Genomic DNA, 16,866 nt, shown 5'->3' with positions numbered 1-16,866 from the left:
TATTATTCCATTTAAGAATTAAGGGGTAGTCACATCATTCAGTAGATCAACATTTCTATCTAAGTGACACGTCGTATCAGAACTTAAATACAACAATCCCTTTGAATGGTTTACAGATATCATGTTTTCATTTATGGACTGAACGACATCAAGTATCGGCGCCAAAATAGCCTTTTGCTGAAAATATGCAGTATTGTTGATATTGTTGTCTAAAGATGGATAGTACTCTCCACTATTGCTGCAATTAAATAATTGCAATCTTTGATCAAAATTTCATCAAGAATATCTATTGTCGCATAACCATAATTTTATTCTCCAATTTTTCCATCTCCTAAATCAGCAATTCAATTCGATTTTTTTTTTTCCATTTTAGCATGTTATTCATCATAACCTAAATTCTGTAATCTCATGTTTTTCATCTGTCTCAAAAAAACTATATATGTCTCCAAAGATATGAAGAATTTATAGTGGCGTGAACAATATCATGCCTACTGTCTTTTGGAATAACATGCAATATTTCTCAAAAATCACCACTGAAAACAACCATTTTACCTCCAAACAACAAATGGAGGCTTGAAAAATGGACAAATCTCATGATATCTTTCAGGTTTTTATCCGAAGTTTCAAAACAAAACTTTTGCGCCATTGCATCTAGATTTAGTTTTGAATTTTAATGTCGTGAGTCTCGACAACCTGTTGAAATCATGTTCCACCAACTACACTCTCTCGAACACTTAAGATATTAGTTCATGACAAAAAGAAAGAAATAATTAAAGAATTTATAATTTACAAAATAAATTTTCTCTGTCTTCCGATATTTGGAGTGATAATTGGCAAACTCATTCTTATATGGGAGTCATTTGTCACTGGATTGATAGTTCATGGTCAATTCAAAAAAGATTAATTACATATCGAGTGTTTGATGAAACATATACCGCCAAAAATATTTCTCATTTGATATGTTATATTTTGGAAGAATAAAGTTTAAGTTCGGAGATTTCTTTTTATATCATTTGATAATGTTAGTTCTAACACTTTGAATATCGATGAATTTTAAAAATTATATGAACTGGAAATTGGTGGTTTATTTTTTCATAGTAGATGCATTTGTCATGTTGTGAATTTATGTAAGCAGTTGAAATAAAAATAATTAGATAGACAAACGGATGTCAATGGATCCGGGTTTTACTCAGACCTGCAATGGACCCCGTGTATGGGGTGGTTTGGCATACTAAATGGGTTATGGGGTAGGCCTCGGGTCCAAGTTTTCAAACTCATCCGGATATGAGACGGGTCATGGGTACTATAATACCCGCCCCATACCCGCACCATATTTGTGGATATAAATATTTTAGGGTTTAAGTTTTATTAATTTTTATTTTTTTAGTAGCTCACATCAACCATAACGATCTTGACTATTCCTATGTCCACTGTTGCATTTGAATCTGCTTTTAGCAATAGTGGAATAATAGTCGGTCCTCATCTTAGTAGACTTAAATATTACCTACTCGCTGATTTTATATTGATCTGTTTAAATTATGTTATGACTTATTTTTGGGGATGTCAAGATTTTTTGGTGTAATGACCCGTGCTAAATATATGTTATTTGGCAATATTTAACATTAATTATTTTAAATTGAGGGATTTAAAATAATTAAACCAAATAATTAAATTGTGTATTTATGCATATTTAAATTTTATAGCACACAAGAGTTGAAATAAAATAGAGCGGGTCAAATTCCGAACCCCGAAAAGATAAAAGATAAACACACACATATAATATTAAGAGTGAGTCTCATGTGAGACCGTTTCACGGGTCATAATCCGTGAGACGGGTCAACCCTACCCATATTCAAAATAAAAAGTAATACTCTTAGCATAAAAAGTTATACTTTTTCATGGGTGATCCAAATAAGAGATCCGTCTCACAAATACGACCCGTGAAACCGTCTCACATAAGTTTTTGCCTAATATTAATATATATATATATATATATATATATATATATATATATATATATAATATAACATGATCATCATCCAAAACGTGTTCTCTCTCCAGAAATCCGTAACTTTTCTTCAACCACCGCTTCTCTTTGCCAGGTGATTGTGGCTGCACCGGTGATCAAAAAATTCAAATAACCACATATTTGGGAGGCCCATGATGAGAGCTATCCATTGATACCACTCATGCTAGGTGAAATCGTGATTCTTGAAAACCCGTCGGAAAACGCCGCCGGCTTTATCGCTTAATCGCCGTGTTCCGCCGCTCAAAAGTAAAAATTTGATTGAGGGGTTTTATTCCTTGTGTTGTAAGCTTTCTTTTGGTACTATTTTTGCAAATTTTCGAGAACGACCCGTCGGCTCCGTTTTTTTGCGTGAATCCGGTCATCTTCTCCGGCGAGTTTTCCGCCTGTTGCCGGTTAGCTTTGGTTTCGGCTCGATTTCATCCCTTGTTGTTCGGATTACAAGCTACCTCGGTTCCGGAATTGTGCAAGTTGGAGGTATAATCTGGTGAACCTAGAATTTATCGCAGTCGCTTAAATATTATTTTAGCGTTAATTAAAGCTAAAAAGAATATTTTGCGACGATAAAATAGAAATAATTGATTTTAGGCATTTTAGTTGAATATTGAAATTTTAGGAATTTAAAATGCCTAAATTGTTGAAATTGAATTTTTAGTGAATTTAAATGGTTGTGGAATTTTTATGTGATAATAAGACCATTTAAATTAATATTCAGGTGATTTGTCTGAGTTGGTATTTCTAGGACTTTCTTGAGGATTTAAATTACTGGTAAATTAGTTGAGGTACGTAGAGATCAGTTATTTTCACGATGTCTGACAGAGGCATCTGATGATCCTGTGTATGATTTATTTGCTATTTGCTGATTTATGTGATATTATATACTGACTCGCATATTATTAGTTGGTAATTGATGTGCAAAATAAAATAAAATATTTCTTTGGTTCACACACATTTTATTTTCGTTAGACACATCAATACCACTGAACATATCATATTGAGCCTATCTGTTATTGAGATCAAGTTATATTTCGGTTGAGATCCGTTATATATATGATATGATATGGTGTTCTGGAGATGTTTGGCTACCTTGATTCGGTCCGGCTTAGGTAGTTGCTGGCTTCGAGGCTGGGCCATATCCCAGGCACGATCCGCTGAGTCGTGGACCAGCTCGAGCATATATGTATGATTGTTGATATCGATCATTTGACTCCTGATATCCTGATATCTTGCACCTACTCATGCATTGCATTCATGCATGTCATCATTGCATTTCTATGTCATATATTGTGGTTTCTTGATGTCTCGTACTGGGGTATGTTGACCCCCGAGAGGGGGCTGTCGTGTCTTTTGTGTGTGGACATGACATGTGGTACATGTGGTTCGACCTCAGGCGCTCGAGAGGAAGCCTCAGGAAGTACCAGAGCTCCTTGAGAGTGGCTCAATTGTATTTAGGTATTGCGTGGTGTTGCTGTCTCCCAGATATTATATATATATATATTTGGAGGATTGTATTATGGTATTATCGAGCCTTGTCGGTTATATGATATTTTGGTTTGTATATGTCATGATAGTGTCTGGCTGACACATGTTTACGTTGTTGTGTTTATTGAGGGCATATGTTGTGTATTTTGAGTATTAGATTTTCTGGTATGTCCTATTTACGCGAAGGTCATGCCAAAATTTTTATAGGCCCAAACGTAAATTTTTAACTCACTTTTTCGCTGTTTACTGATTAATCAAGATCGCATATTAATAAATCGTGATTAGGATAACGGGCCGTCACAGTTGGTATCAAAGCGTAGACTGGGATACACTCGTACTAGAGTTAGTACACTCGAGTTTAGGCACAAGATATTTGTGCGCATGTGTTTGATTATTTGAAATTACTTGCTCTTGTTTAGCATGAATTATATGTTAGTATCTCAGAGATATGACATTAGATTATACATTTGAGTTGTATTTCAGTGTTTTGGATTACATTGAGGTTATTGAATATTTTGGAAATTTAACCTTAAATCCTGTAGAATGGCAACTAGAGGAAATAAAGGGAAAGGAAAAGAAGTGGCTCAGGAGTTTGGGGCACAGAATATCAGAGGAAATGACAGAGTTCCTCGAGGTAAGCGTGGGCGTCCTGCTACAGAGATAGCCGCTAAAATTGATGCAGAGGTAGAACAATTAGTGCACCGAGTTGATGAAATGGAATTGGCTGTAGCTCGATTTCAGAATATGCATCCTGCGAAATTCTTTGGAAATGAAGGCAGTGATCGAGCAGAAGGATGGTTGAAACACATGGAATTCCTGTTCAACACAGTGCATTATGATGCTGATAGAAGATTAACTATGGCAGTCCTCCAACTACGGGATCGTGCACAGCGTTGGTGGGAGGATACTACAAATGTACTGCAACAAACAGGTAGTCAGATTACTTGGGAGGTGTTTCGTGCTAAATTTCTCCAAGAATATGCTCCGCCATCCTACTACTCAGCCAGAGAATCACAATTTCATCGACTAGTTCAGGGCAATATGTCCATTGAAGAATATGCTCGAAAACTTTCTGCTCTTCTCACTTATGTGCCACATGTGGCTGTCAGTGAAAAAGGCAAAATTTCAAAAATTTTGGAAGGATTGGACTACCAAATACATGCTATGGTTATGGCTGGGTCGCCTACAACTTATGCCGAAGCTGTTGACAAGACGATTGGAATTGAAGCTGGATTGAAAAGGGGTAGAAAACCACAGGCTCCACAAATGCCTAGTGGTGGTTCATTTTTTTCAACAGGTACACCATATTTTCCATCTCAGCAGTCATACCAACAGCAGAAACAAAAGCAATTCAGACCAAAGGAAAACAGTTTAAAAAGAAATATCAGTCCAGTTCCTCTAGTTCGAGCAGTTCGCAAAGTGCAACAGGTGGACAGTACCCCGTGATTTACTGTGATAGATGCGGAGGAAGACATCCTACTACAGTGTAGTGGAGTACAGGGTTCATGTCATAATTGTGGTCAATCAGGGCATTTTTCCAGAATTTGTCCGAACCGTGCACAGGGACATATGCAGCCATAGCAGTTGCCTTATGCCAGAGGTAGTTTTCCAGGTGGCTCATCTCAGCGACCTTTTTCTCCTGCACCATCCTACCAGCAGTCTAGTTACCCACAGGTCAGGGGTAATGTGCCACAGTCTTTCCAAGGTCCTCAACAAGCTCGAGTATATGCTTTGACCGAGGATCAGGCTAGAGAGGCTCCAGGCGGGGTGATCGCAGGTACTTGCCTTATTTACGATCATATTGCACGAGTTTTATTTGATACTGGGGCATCTCATTCATTCAATGCATCCGATTATGTTGATGAATATGAACTTTGGACTACACCATTTCATGAAACTGTATCTGTGTCTACGCCAGCTGGTCGATTTATTCAATCTGGGCAAATTGTATTAGATTGTGTGTTGCATTTCGATGATAGCATTATGATCACAAACTTGATTGTATTACCGATGCATGATTTTGATTGTATCATTTGTATGGACACACTGTCTAGTTAACGAGCCACTGTAGATTGTTTTCATGGTGTAGTACGATTTAGGCCATACTATGGTAGCAAATGGAATTTTTATGGTCGAGGATCACAGGCTAAGATACCGTTAGTCTCATCGATGGAAATGTTTAGATTATTGTCTTTAGGAAATGAGGGATATATGGTTTATGCTGTGGATGCTACCAAGAAAGAACCGAAATTATCTGATATCCCAGTAGCGAAAGAATTTCCCGATGTCTTTCCTGAAGAAATACCAGGCTTTCCACCGCAGAGAGAAATTGATTTTAGCATCGACTTGATGCCGGGTACTGCGCCGATCTCTAGAGCGCCGTACAGAATGGCTCCTGCAGAACTAAAAGAATTGAAAGAGCAATTACATGATTTCCTCGAAAAAGGTTATATACGCCCTAGTATGTCACCCTGGGGAGCACCTGTACTGTTCGCAAAGAAGAAAGATGGTTCCATGAGAATGTGCATTGATTATAGGCAGCTCAATCGAGTCACTGTTAAAAATAAATACCCTCTGCCTAGAATTGATGACTTGTTTGATCAGCTTCAAGGAAATTCTGTTTATTCGAAGATTGATCTTCGATCAGGATACCATCAACTTCGGGTTAGAGAGGAAGATGTTCCTAAAACAGCTTTTAGAACTAGATATGGGCATTATGAATTCTTAGTAATGTCATTTGGTTTAACAAATGCACCAGCAGTGTTTATGGATCTGATGAATAAAGTGTTCAGAAATTTTCTGGATAAATTTGTTATTGTCTTTATTGATGATATACTGATGTATTCGAGATCAAAACGGGAACATAAAGAGCATTTACGATTGGTTCTTCAAACACTTCGAGATTCTCAATTGTATGCTAAGTTGTCAAAGTGTGAATTTTGGATGGATAGCGTGATATTTTTGGGTCACGTGATATCAGCCCAAGGTATATCTGTAGATCCGAGCAAAGTTGAAGCAGTCCTGAATTGGGCTAGACCAACCAATATATCGAAGATTCGAAGTTTTATGGGATTGGCTGGGTATTATAGACGATTCATTGAAGGATTTTCGCAGATTGCCCGACCTATTACCCAACTGACTATGAAAGATGCAAGATTTATTTGGTCAGATGAATGTGAAAAGAGTTTTCTTACATTGAAAGAGAAGCTGACGACAGCACCAGTGTTGGCATTGCCATCTGGATCAGGTGGATTTGTGGTTTGTACTGATGCATCATCAAGAGGTTTGGGATGTGTTTTAATGCAACATGGAAAAGTTATTGCATATGCTTCAAGGCAATTGAAAACACATGAATCCCGATATCCAGTTCATGATCTTGAACTAGCAGCCATTGTTTTTGCTTTAAAAGTTTGGCGACATTATTTATATGGTGAGCAGTTTATTATCTACTCAGATCATAAGAGTTTGAAATATCTGTTTACTCAATCAGAACTGAATATGAGGCAGAGACGATGGTTAGATTTATTGAAAGATTTTGACTGTGAAATACAGTATCGGCCAGGAAAAATGAATCAAGTTGCAGATGCATTAAGCCGGAAGTATCAGGATGTTATGATAGCATCTATCCATGTCTGGCAGAATTATGATGATTTGTGTACTTCTGGTTGGAATTTTCAGCCGAAACACAATCATTTTATTGTTTCTGCTTTACAATTTGAGCCGAAGATTATTTCGAAAATCAAGAAAGCTCAAAAGAATGATCCACATGTTCAGAAATCGAAAGACTTGGTTTTGTCTGGTAACCCAGATAAATACAATATCTCATCAAATGGTTGTTTACGAATGAATAACAGGTTAGTGGTACCAAATGTCACAGGATTGAGAGAAGCATTGCTTCAAGAGGCGCATTGCAGCCATCATAGTGTTCATCTTGGTACTCATAGAATGTACCACATACTGAAGCCATATTTCTGGTGGGATGCGATGAAAAGATACATTTCAGAATTTGTAACGAAATGTTTGACATGCCAGCAGGTTAAAGCAGAGAGAATGAAACCTGGAGGTATGTTACATAGTTTAGAAATAACACAATGGAACTGGGAACATATTGCAATGGACTTCGTGACTCACTTGCCCAGATCAAACAGAGGTTGGGATGCTATCTGGGTGATAGTCGACAGATTGTCCAAATCTACACACTTTATTCCATATGATCGTACTTATGCTTATAATAAAATGGCACGATTATATGTGGATAATGTTATTCGATTGCATGGAATTCCAGTATCTATTGTATCTGACCGAGATCCTAGATTTGCTTCCAAGTTTTGGAGTAGTCTTCAAAATGCTTTGGGTACTAAGTTGGCAATGAGTACAGCTTATCATCCCCAAACAGATGGTCAGACAGAGATGACTATACAAACTTTGGAAGATATGTTACGATATGTGGTCATGGATTTTGGTGGAAACTGGCAAGAATCTTTACCTTTGGTTGAATTGATGAATTCTCCTACAATAATAGTTTTCAAACAACTATTGGGATGACACCATTCGAAGCTTTGTATGGTAGAAGATGTCGATCGCCTGTATGTTGGAATGAAGTTGGAGAAAAACCATTGGTACAACCCGAGTTTGTAGAAGAAATGAATGAAAAGATTAATTTGATTAGAAAAAGAATGAAAGCATCTCATGATCGTCAAGCTAGCTACGCAAATAAAAGACGTAGACCTTTAGAATTTCAGGTTGGCGATCAAGTTTTCTTGAAAGTGTCACTGTTTCGTGGAACGATGAGATTTGGGCGAAAAGGGAAGTTAGCTCCACGTTATATTGGACCGTATATTATTGTTGAGAGGATCAGTTTATTAGCTTATAGATTGGACTTGCCGCAGAGTTTGTCTGCTATACATGATGTGTTTCATGTATCTATGCTGCGGAAGTATGAGCCAGATCCATCTCATGTTCTGAGACCCGAGGATGTGGAGTTGGACAACTCTCTTAGCTATGTTGAGTATCCTATACAGATTCTTAATCGAAAGGATAAGCAACTTCGAAATAAGATGATTCCACTGGTTATGGTACAGTGGAGTAGACATGGGACTGAAGAGGCTACATGGGAGTTGGAGGCTAAAATGCGGCAAGAATGGCCTCACTTGTTTGAAACTGTCAGAAATTATTCCATGTACTCTGACTTTCCTATGTACTATTAGTGGTAGATGTGTGACTAGGTTGTATATAAGGTGTGTGTTGTGTGTTTTGATTTCGAGGGCGAAATCTTTTGTTAGAGGGGGAGAAATGTAATGACCCGTGTTAAATATATGTTATTTGGCAATAATTAAGATTAATTATTTTAAATTGAGGGATTTAAAATAATTAAGCCAAATAATTAAATTGTGTATTTATGCATATTTAAATTTTATAGCACACAAGAGTTGAAATAAAATAGAGCGGGTCAAATTTCGAACCCCGAAAAGATAAAAGATAAACACACACATATAATACTAAGAGTGAGTCTCATGTGAGACCGTCTCACGGGTCATAATCCGTGAGACGGGTCAACCCTACCCATATTCACAATAAAAAAAGTAATACTCTTAGCATAAAAAATTATATATATATATATATATATATATGTTATAATATAACATAATCATCATCCAAAACATGTTCTCTCTCCAGAAATCCGTAACTTTTCTTCAAACCACCGCTTCTCTTCGCCAGCTGATTGTGGCCACATCGGTGATCAAAAAATTGAAATAAACACATATTTGGGAAGCCCATGATGAGAGCTATCCATTGATACCACTCTTGCTAAGTGAAATCGTGATTCTTGAAAACCCGTCGAAAAACGCCGCCGGCTTTATCGCTTAATCGCCGTGTTCCGCCGCTCAAAAGTAAAAATTGATTGAGGGGTTTTATTCCTTATGTTGTAAGCTTTCTTTTGGTACTATTTTTGCAAATTTTCAAGAACGACCCGTCGGCTTCGTTTTTCTGCGTGATTCTGGTCATCTTCTCCGGCGAGTTTGCCGCCTGTTGCCGGTTAGCTTTGGTTTCGGCTCGATTTCAGCCACTGTTGTTCGGATTACAAGCTGCCTCGGTTCCGGAATTGTGCAAGTTGGAGGTATAATCTGGTGAACCTAGAATTTATCGCAGTCGCTTAAATATTATTTTAGCGTTAATTAAAGCTAAAAAGAATAGTTTGCGACGATAAAATAGAAATAATTGATTTTAGGCATTTTAGTCGAATATTGAAATTTTAGGAATTTAAAATGTCTAAATTGTTGAAATTGGATTTTTAGTGAATTTAAATGGTTGTTGAATTTTTTATGTGATGATAAGATCATTTAAATTAATATTCAGGTGATTTGTCTGAGTTGGCATTTCCAGGACTTTCTTGAAGATTTAAATTACTGGTAAATTAGTTGAGGTACGTAGAGATAAGTTATTTTCACGATGTCTGACAGAGGCATCTGATGATCTCGTGTATGATTTATTTGCTATTTGCTGATTTATGTGATATTATATGCTGACTCGCATATTATCAGTTGGTAATTGATGTGCAAAGTAAAATAAAATATTTCTTTGGTTCACTCACATTTTATTTTCGTTAGACACATCAATACCACTGAACATATCATATTAAACCTATCTGTTATTGAGATCCAGTTATATTTCGGTTGAGATCCGTTATATATATGATATGATATAGTGTTCTGGAGATGTTTGGCTACCTTGATTCGGTCCGGCTTAGGTAGTTGCTGGCTTCGAGGCTGGGCCATATCCCAGGCACGGTCCGCTGAGTCGTGGACCAGTTCGAGCATATATGTATGATTGTTGATATCGATCATTTGACTCCTGATATCCTGATATATTGCACCTATTCATGCATTGCATTCATGCATGTCATCATTGCATTTCTATGTCATATATCGTGGTTTCTTGATGTCTCGTACTGGGGTATGCTGACCCCGAGAGGGGGCTGTCTTGTCTTTTGTGTGTGGACATGACAGGTGGTACATGTGGTTCAACCTCATGATAGTGTCTGGCTGACACATGTTTACGTTGTTGTGTTTATTGAGGGCATATGTTGTTTATTTTGAGTATTTGATTTTCTGGTATGTCCTATTTACGCGAAGGTCATGGCAAAATTTTTATAGGCACAAACGCAAATTTTTAACTCACTTTTCCGCTGTTTACTGATTAATCAAGATTGCGTGTTAATAAATCGTGATTAGGATAACGGGCCCTCACATTTGGAGAGCTAGTAACTTTTTTTTTTTATGTAATTCTTTATGTCGTGAAAATACTTTGTTTGTTATTATTAAGTGTGGTCGAAGATATAAATTAGTTTTCCACAATATTGTATTTAGAGGCTTGTCTGTTTCATAATTCAGTCATGTGAGAAGAAATATTATTTTTTTTATTTTAAAAAAATTCGGTTCTCACGGGTCTACCCGGCCCCGTTTCGTATTCGAGGTGGTGTGGGTCCGAAATATATTTAACCGGGGTGTGACGGGTAATGGGTCAAAGTTTTTTTCATGGGGAGGATCTTGGGTTTAGCCAAACCCATCCCATACCTGCCTCATACCCGTCCCATTGACATCTCTAGATAGACACATTAAACCAATTCGGTCGACTTTGTCTTATTTGAAATGTAATGAAACAGTGAGGCAGGTTTTGGAAGACTAATTTTATGCGACCTATAAAGTTTCCACGAGATATACCAACTCGTCGGAACTCGATATATAAACAGGATAAACAATTGTTTGGAGTTTATTATCCTAAAAATAGGATAAACAAAAATGAAAAACAAGAAATAAAAACAAATTTATTACTTAACTTACAATATGGAAGCATTTCAAATAAACAATATACTTCAAAGACCAAAAAAATAAGTAAATTCATATCAAATTAAAGTTCAAAGCCTTACAAATTGGTGATAAACCACTTAAACTCAACAATTATAACAGAAGATTACAAACTTAATACTCATTCAAAAAACCCAAAAACATAACAAAATCAAACAAACAAACAATGTAAACAAGATAAGCAGCAGAAAAATCTACACCAAAGCTTTTAAAAATGGGACAAAAAATCAACAACAAAACACTAAAACTCTTGGTTAATCGAGAATAAAACACATGTATGTCGATTTATAACATGAAATGCAGAATTCGGAGGAAAAAAGCGAACCTTTTTTTTTAATAGCAACGTCTGCAACTTCCATCGCTTTGGAAGATTTTCTTCCCCTCGTCATCAATGTAGGTGTCTGTACTAAGAATATTGTCTTCGAAGATTGATTTTTCTCTCATCCAATCCAAGATGAAAAGCGAGGGAAAATAACATCATAATATTATTACTTATTACTGATTATTCAAATATACAATAAAGAGTATTAATGATTTTTTAAAAAAATTAGGACATTTTCGTACGAGAAGTTCAAACAAACGATAGTGTTTTGTCACTCACAGAAAACTTTAAGATTGGTGTTGGGGATTTATTACTAATCTCTTCTTAATTTTTTGGTGACTTGTGAATCTCATAGCTTGTTCAATTTTGTTCTTTCAGTTTTGAATTGTAAAAAATAAAATTAATCAAGCAAATGTATACTCTATCAATATATAGTTAGTATTTTATTGAATAATAATTAAGTTGGTTATTTTTATTTTTTTTTATTGTGGAGGTCTTTTGTGAGACAGTCTCACGAATCTTTATCTGTGAGACATGTCAACTTTATCGACATTTACGATAAAAAATAATACTTTATCATAAATAACTCAAATAAGATATACGTCTCATTAAATATGATCCGTGTGGTCGTCTCACACATATTTTTGTCTTTTTTATTTTAAAGTTTCTTTTAGTTGAGATAAATCATAGTTAAATGGCAAAAATTTACGTGAGACGGTTTTATGGGTCGTATTCGTGAGACGGATCTTTTATTTGAGTCTTTCATAAAAAAGTATTACTTTTTATACTAAAAGTATTATTTTTTATTGTGAATATGACTAGAGTTCTCACATATTAACATCCGTGAGATTAGTTAAATTTGAGACAAGCATAATCTATTATGTTTACAATAATATCCAAATGCGTTTATCAATTACAACAAACAAATTTTCTTCGTCTCTTCGAAGAGAAATTAACCGTGCGAATCTCGTCAGAGAGAGCATGAGTACGGCGCTGCCGCCAATGGCGACGAAGACCATTCACACGGCTGACGCAGCCACTCGAAAAACGGTGCTGATAACGGGGGTCAGCCGAGGGCTCGGAAACGCCCTTGCGTTGGAATTGGCTAGGCTTGGCCAGACAGTAATTGGTTGCTCTCGCTCCCAGGATAAACTTGCCACTCTCGAGTCGGAGCTCACCGCTGCCTCCGAGAAATTCAAGAACAATAATCACCTCGTCTTGAATATTGATGTGGTAATTTACTTGAGCTTTGGGCTTTCCTGGTCTCGTATGCGTTTTTGTGTTTATATCTCCCTTATTGTTGATGTCTCTGTTATGGTAGAGGTCTGATGCTGGTGTTAAAGAATTGGCACGAACTGTGGTGGAGAAGAAGGCTGTTCCTGATATTATAGGTACATCAGTTGATTGTCTTTTGTGCAAGCTAACGTATGATTATGTTATGGGAGATGATTGGACTTCTTGTTCTTATTACAACGCTATTTTTTTATAAGATAATTCACGGAGAGTGGTGATGGAAATTATTTCTTGGTGACTTTGAAATCAACAATAGATAGGTTGGTTTTGTTTTGCTACAAATTGTTCGAATGTTGCAACCGCCGCACTTGCTAGTTGTTGATGGTGTACATGTGGGGAAATTGGATTTTGCGTGGTTCATTCTCTTTTTGAGAAGAAATATGGATCTTTTCGGTCAATTGGAACGAGTCCTGATTTTCAAAATATAATTAGTGAGATGAATTTATGGGCTAAGATTGATTTTCATTATGAGTGATTGATATATGCTTCTCTGCAGTCGTATGCTTCAAAGGATGACAATATGACTTAGATTTTCTGCCAACACCTTCTGGTTTTCCGTTCTGTGGGTTAGACTTTGCTTTTTAAGCTTCAGGAAAATGAAAAACTTTATAGAAAAACAACATAATTTCCCGCAGAGTGGCAGTGGGGTGGGATTATACTTTAAACAAGCTCCGTGTTTTACTTTTTATAGATGTATTTGAACTGGTATAAGTATTCTTTTGTGCTTCTTAATGTAAAACTGGAATAACTTTTTCTGAATACTTCATAAGATTTTTAACTGTGATACTATGATATGGGACACTTACCTTTTTACTTGTAGAGTACATTTATTAGTCCTCAGAACATCAACCTAGCTGCGTTAAAAAATAATAATGCACATCTTTGACCCATTTTCTTTACAAGTACTGATTGAAGTTCATCTGCATTTCATTCGATCTTGTGTTAGCCATTCTTGTCACATTTCAGATTGATATTAAAACTCAATTCTGCATCTTTTCCAGTAAACAATGCCGGAACAATAAACAGGAACAACAAAATATGGGATGTTCCGGTAGATGAGTTTGATGCTGTCATTGACACGAACATTAAGGGGGTAGCAAATGTATTACGACACTTCACTCCACTAATGATTGAAAGAAAGCAAGGGGTAATTGTCAACATGTCATCTGGATGGGGAAGATCTGCTGCTGCACAGGTATAACTTGGAGCCAGTTTGTAGTTATTTTCCAAGTGATTAATTTGTTTTGCGGCAGTTCCATACCTGGTTTATATTGTGACTCAGTGTGTGTGTTATTTTTTTATATTTTGCTTGTTTGCCGAGATGTTTTTATATCGTGATAGGTAGCACCTTACTGTGCTTCGAAATGGGCAATAGAGGGTCTAACAAGGGCAGTTGCAAAAGAATTACCTCCCGGAATGGCTATAGTGGCACTTAGTCCAGGGGTGATTAACACTGAAATGCTTCGGTTGTGCTTTGGTAGTTCAGCTGATCTATATCCAACTCCTGAATCATGGTTTGCTATCTCCCTCTGTCTCTAGACACACAGATAACGCTTTATGAAATTTTGACAACTGCATAAACCATAACATTATGGATTTTTAGTTGCTTCTAGAATGATAATTCAAAGTTTTAGTGTTGCATGTATACTTGTCTGTAAGCAGTTATTTTCTAATCCACGAGGTATCTTAGTTGTAAGTTGTTCTCTTTGTATATATTTAGTATGCTGTCATCTGATTATGCATATTTCTTATATACTTCTTTGCACTTTCTGATCCGGCCATACTGATATTTTTTGGTCCATCATGACGTAAGAAGTTAAGACATTAACCAGCTGAATGCATTCGTCTCTATTTCCTTGTTCAATGAATTTCTTTCTCCTGGTGAATACTTTTATAGAATCCTCACTCCGGATATTCCATCTGAAACTGATCAATTGATTTCGAGATTCAGTACTCTAGCATACTAAATGGTCCATCCAGTCACTAGTTTGGTCAGAGTTTGATTCAGACTAAGTAAAAAGTTTAATCATTTTCCAGTGTGATTGTAGTACACCGTGAAAGTGGAAAACTTCTTGGATTTGAAAATAATTGAGGCAGTATTATCATTGAGATAACTGAATGAAGTCACAAAATTGATGTTATTTAGATTCTTTGCGATAAATATGTTTTCCTAAAAGCTAGAACTCCTGGGAAGCTTCCAAGAATGATTTTATATTTTTGATACTTTTGATTATTATTTCGTGGGGAACTGAATTTCATACAGTTCTGTATCGGCTGCAAACGTATGATTTGGTCCCATATGTTTGATCTGTTCTAAATTCTAACAAGTCCTGTGGTCTCTTCTCAACAGGGCCCCGAAGGCAGCTTCGATGATTCTCAATCTCACGGCAGCAGACAACGGTGCATCTCTGACTGTGTGATTTCGTGAGAGATAAAGTACACCAAGGTTCTTCACCATACGATTCTCATCTACTGCTCTTGTCATTTTGAAAAATGGTCATGGCCAAATTGTTAGATAGAGCAAACTGTAGAGAAGATGCAGAACACTCTAGTGAATTCCTAAAATTAGGATGAACTTGAATGCATAAACATTTATTTAAAAGATTTTTTTTTTACAAACCCGAGCTTTAGCCTATAACGATACTCAAATTTGTTTTTTTTTTTGAAAAAATGCAAAAATCGATTTTTTTTTGTTTGAATCTAGTAATAACAAAATTTTTAACGATGAATTATTAAAGAAATCAATTTGAAAATTTTCAACTTGTTTCCGATTTTAAGAAAACTATTAAAATTTCCAATGTTTGCAATTTTCATTCTAATACACACTAGTTGCTACGCATAAAAATTATATTTGTAGAAAAATACTAAAATTTCGAGCAAATAAGATGAGATCAATACCATGTAATAATGAGAACCTTGCCAGTCCGTGTGTAATTTACGAATGCAACAATCAAAGAGGCAGCTGGAATTCATTTGTACCTTACCCTCACTCGTTAGAGGATATTCTGCGGATCACTTGTATTTCAAATCCGCCGTTATAGATTCAAAAGGTATACCAAAGAAACAAATTTCGAATCAAGAACGAAAACGGAACACTGAAGATTACATATATCTGTAGGTCGGCCAAACTTTGCATGGGGAAGAACTGCCTGTCTTCTTATGGCAGCGATATTCTCGGTAGTTTTACATGCCCGAAAGTTTATAGCTCACTAATTATTCCCGAATCAAAGCCCCTTCACCTTGCTTTCATTCGCGGTTAATGAGATCCTACTCATGTGGGCATTGCCCCCATGAGAAGATGGATGGCCAAGATCTTGCCAAACATACAATTTCAAAAAAAAATTGTGGGTCCTACATATGCATGGACAAATCTTGACCATCCATCCTATCATGGGGACAATGCCCACATAGGTAGGATGAAATAAACCTTCGTTCGCAAGCCAAATAGAACAACCGCTTCATTAGGCAATCCGAAGTCCTTCTTTCCAACATGGCATCACGCGTAATGGCCGCTTTCCCCTACGTCTGAAATGAAATTCCTCCCAAAATAATGTTCCAGATATGGAACAATTTGGCTGGCCACATCCAATGTAACTGTTCTAAACAGCTCTAAGGGGGCGGCCAATGTAAATTTTTTTTTTTTACATGATAATCTTTTCTTCAATAATTCCTATCAAATTCAAATTTATCCAATACAAATCAATTGAAAAATACGGGGAACGATTTGTTTTTTAAAAATAAAAAAATTAATATATTATATTAGACAACCGATGATTTTTTTAATAGCTCCCAAAAACATCGCTTTTCTAAAAATGTCTAGTCTAGACATTGAAATGATTGGTGACTCCCAAAAACCATCGAGGTGATTGGTGACGACC

At 36.3% G+C, this 16,866-nt stretch overlaps 1 protein-coding gene across 1 annotated transcript; it reads left to right on the top strand.

The window, feature by feature from the left end:
• The first annotated feature begins 12,592 nt into the window (after positions 1–12,592).
• Positions 12,593–15,597, top strand: LOC140810667 (NADPH-dependent pterin aldehyde reductase). Its single transcript, XM_073168534.1, has 5 exons — positions 12,593–12,928; positions 13,017–13,086; positions 13,990–14,183; positions 14,330–14,502; positions 15,339–15,597. The coding sequence occupies exons 1-5, from the start codon at positions 12,596–12,598 to the stop codon at positions 15,406–15,408; spliced, it is 840 nt and encodes a 279-aa protein (XP_073024635.1). The 5' UTR covers positions 12,593–12,595; the 3' UTR covers positions 15,409–15,597.
• The last annotated feature ends 1,269 nt before the right edge of the window (positions 15,598–16,866 follow it).

The sequence above is a fragment of the Primulina eburnea genome, chromosome 13 (assembly GCF_022965805.1).
Source record: "Primulina eburnea isolate SZY01 chromosome 13, ASM2296580v1, whole genome shotgun sequence".
Lineage (NCBI taxonomy): Eukaryota > Viridiplantae > Streptophyta > Magnoliopsida > Lamiales > Gesneriaceae > Primulina > Primulina eburnea.
The sequence above is the reverse complement of the archived record's forward strand: the minus strand, read 5'-3'. Positions and strand labels throughout refer to the sequence as shown.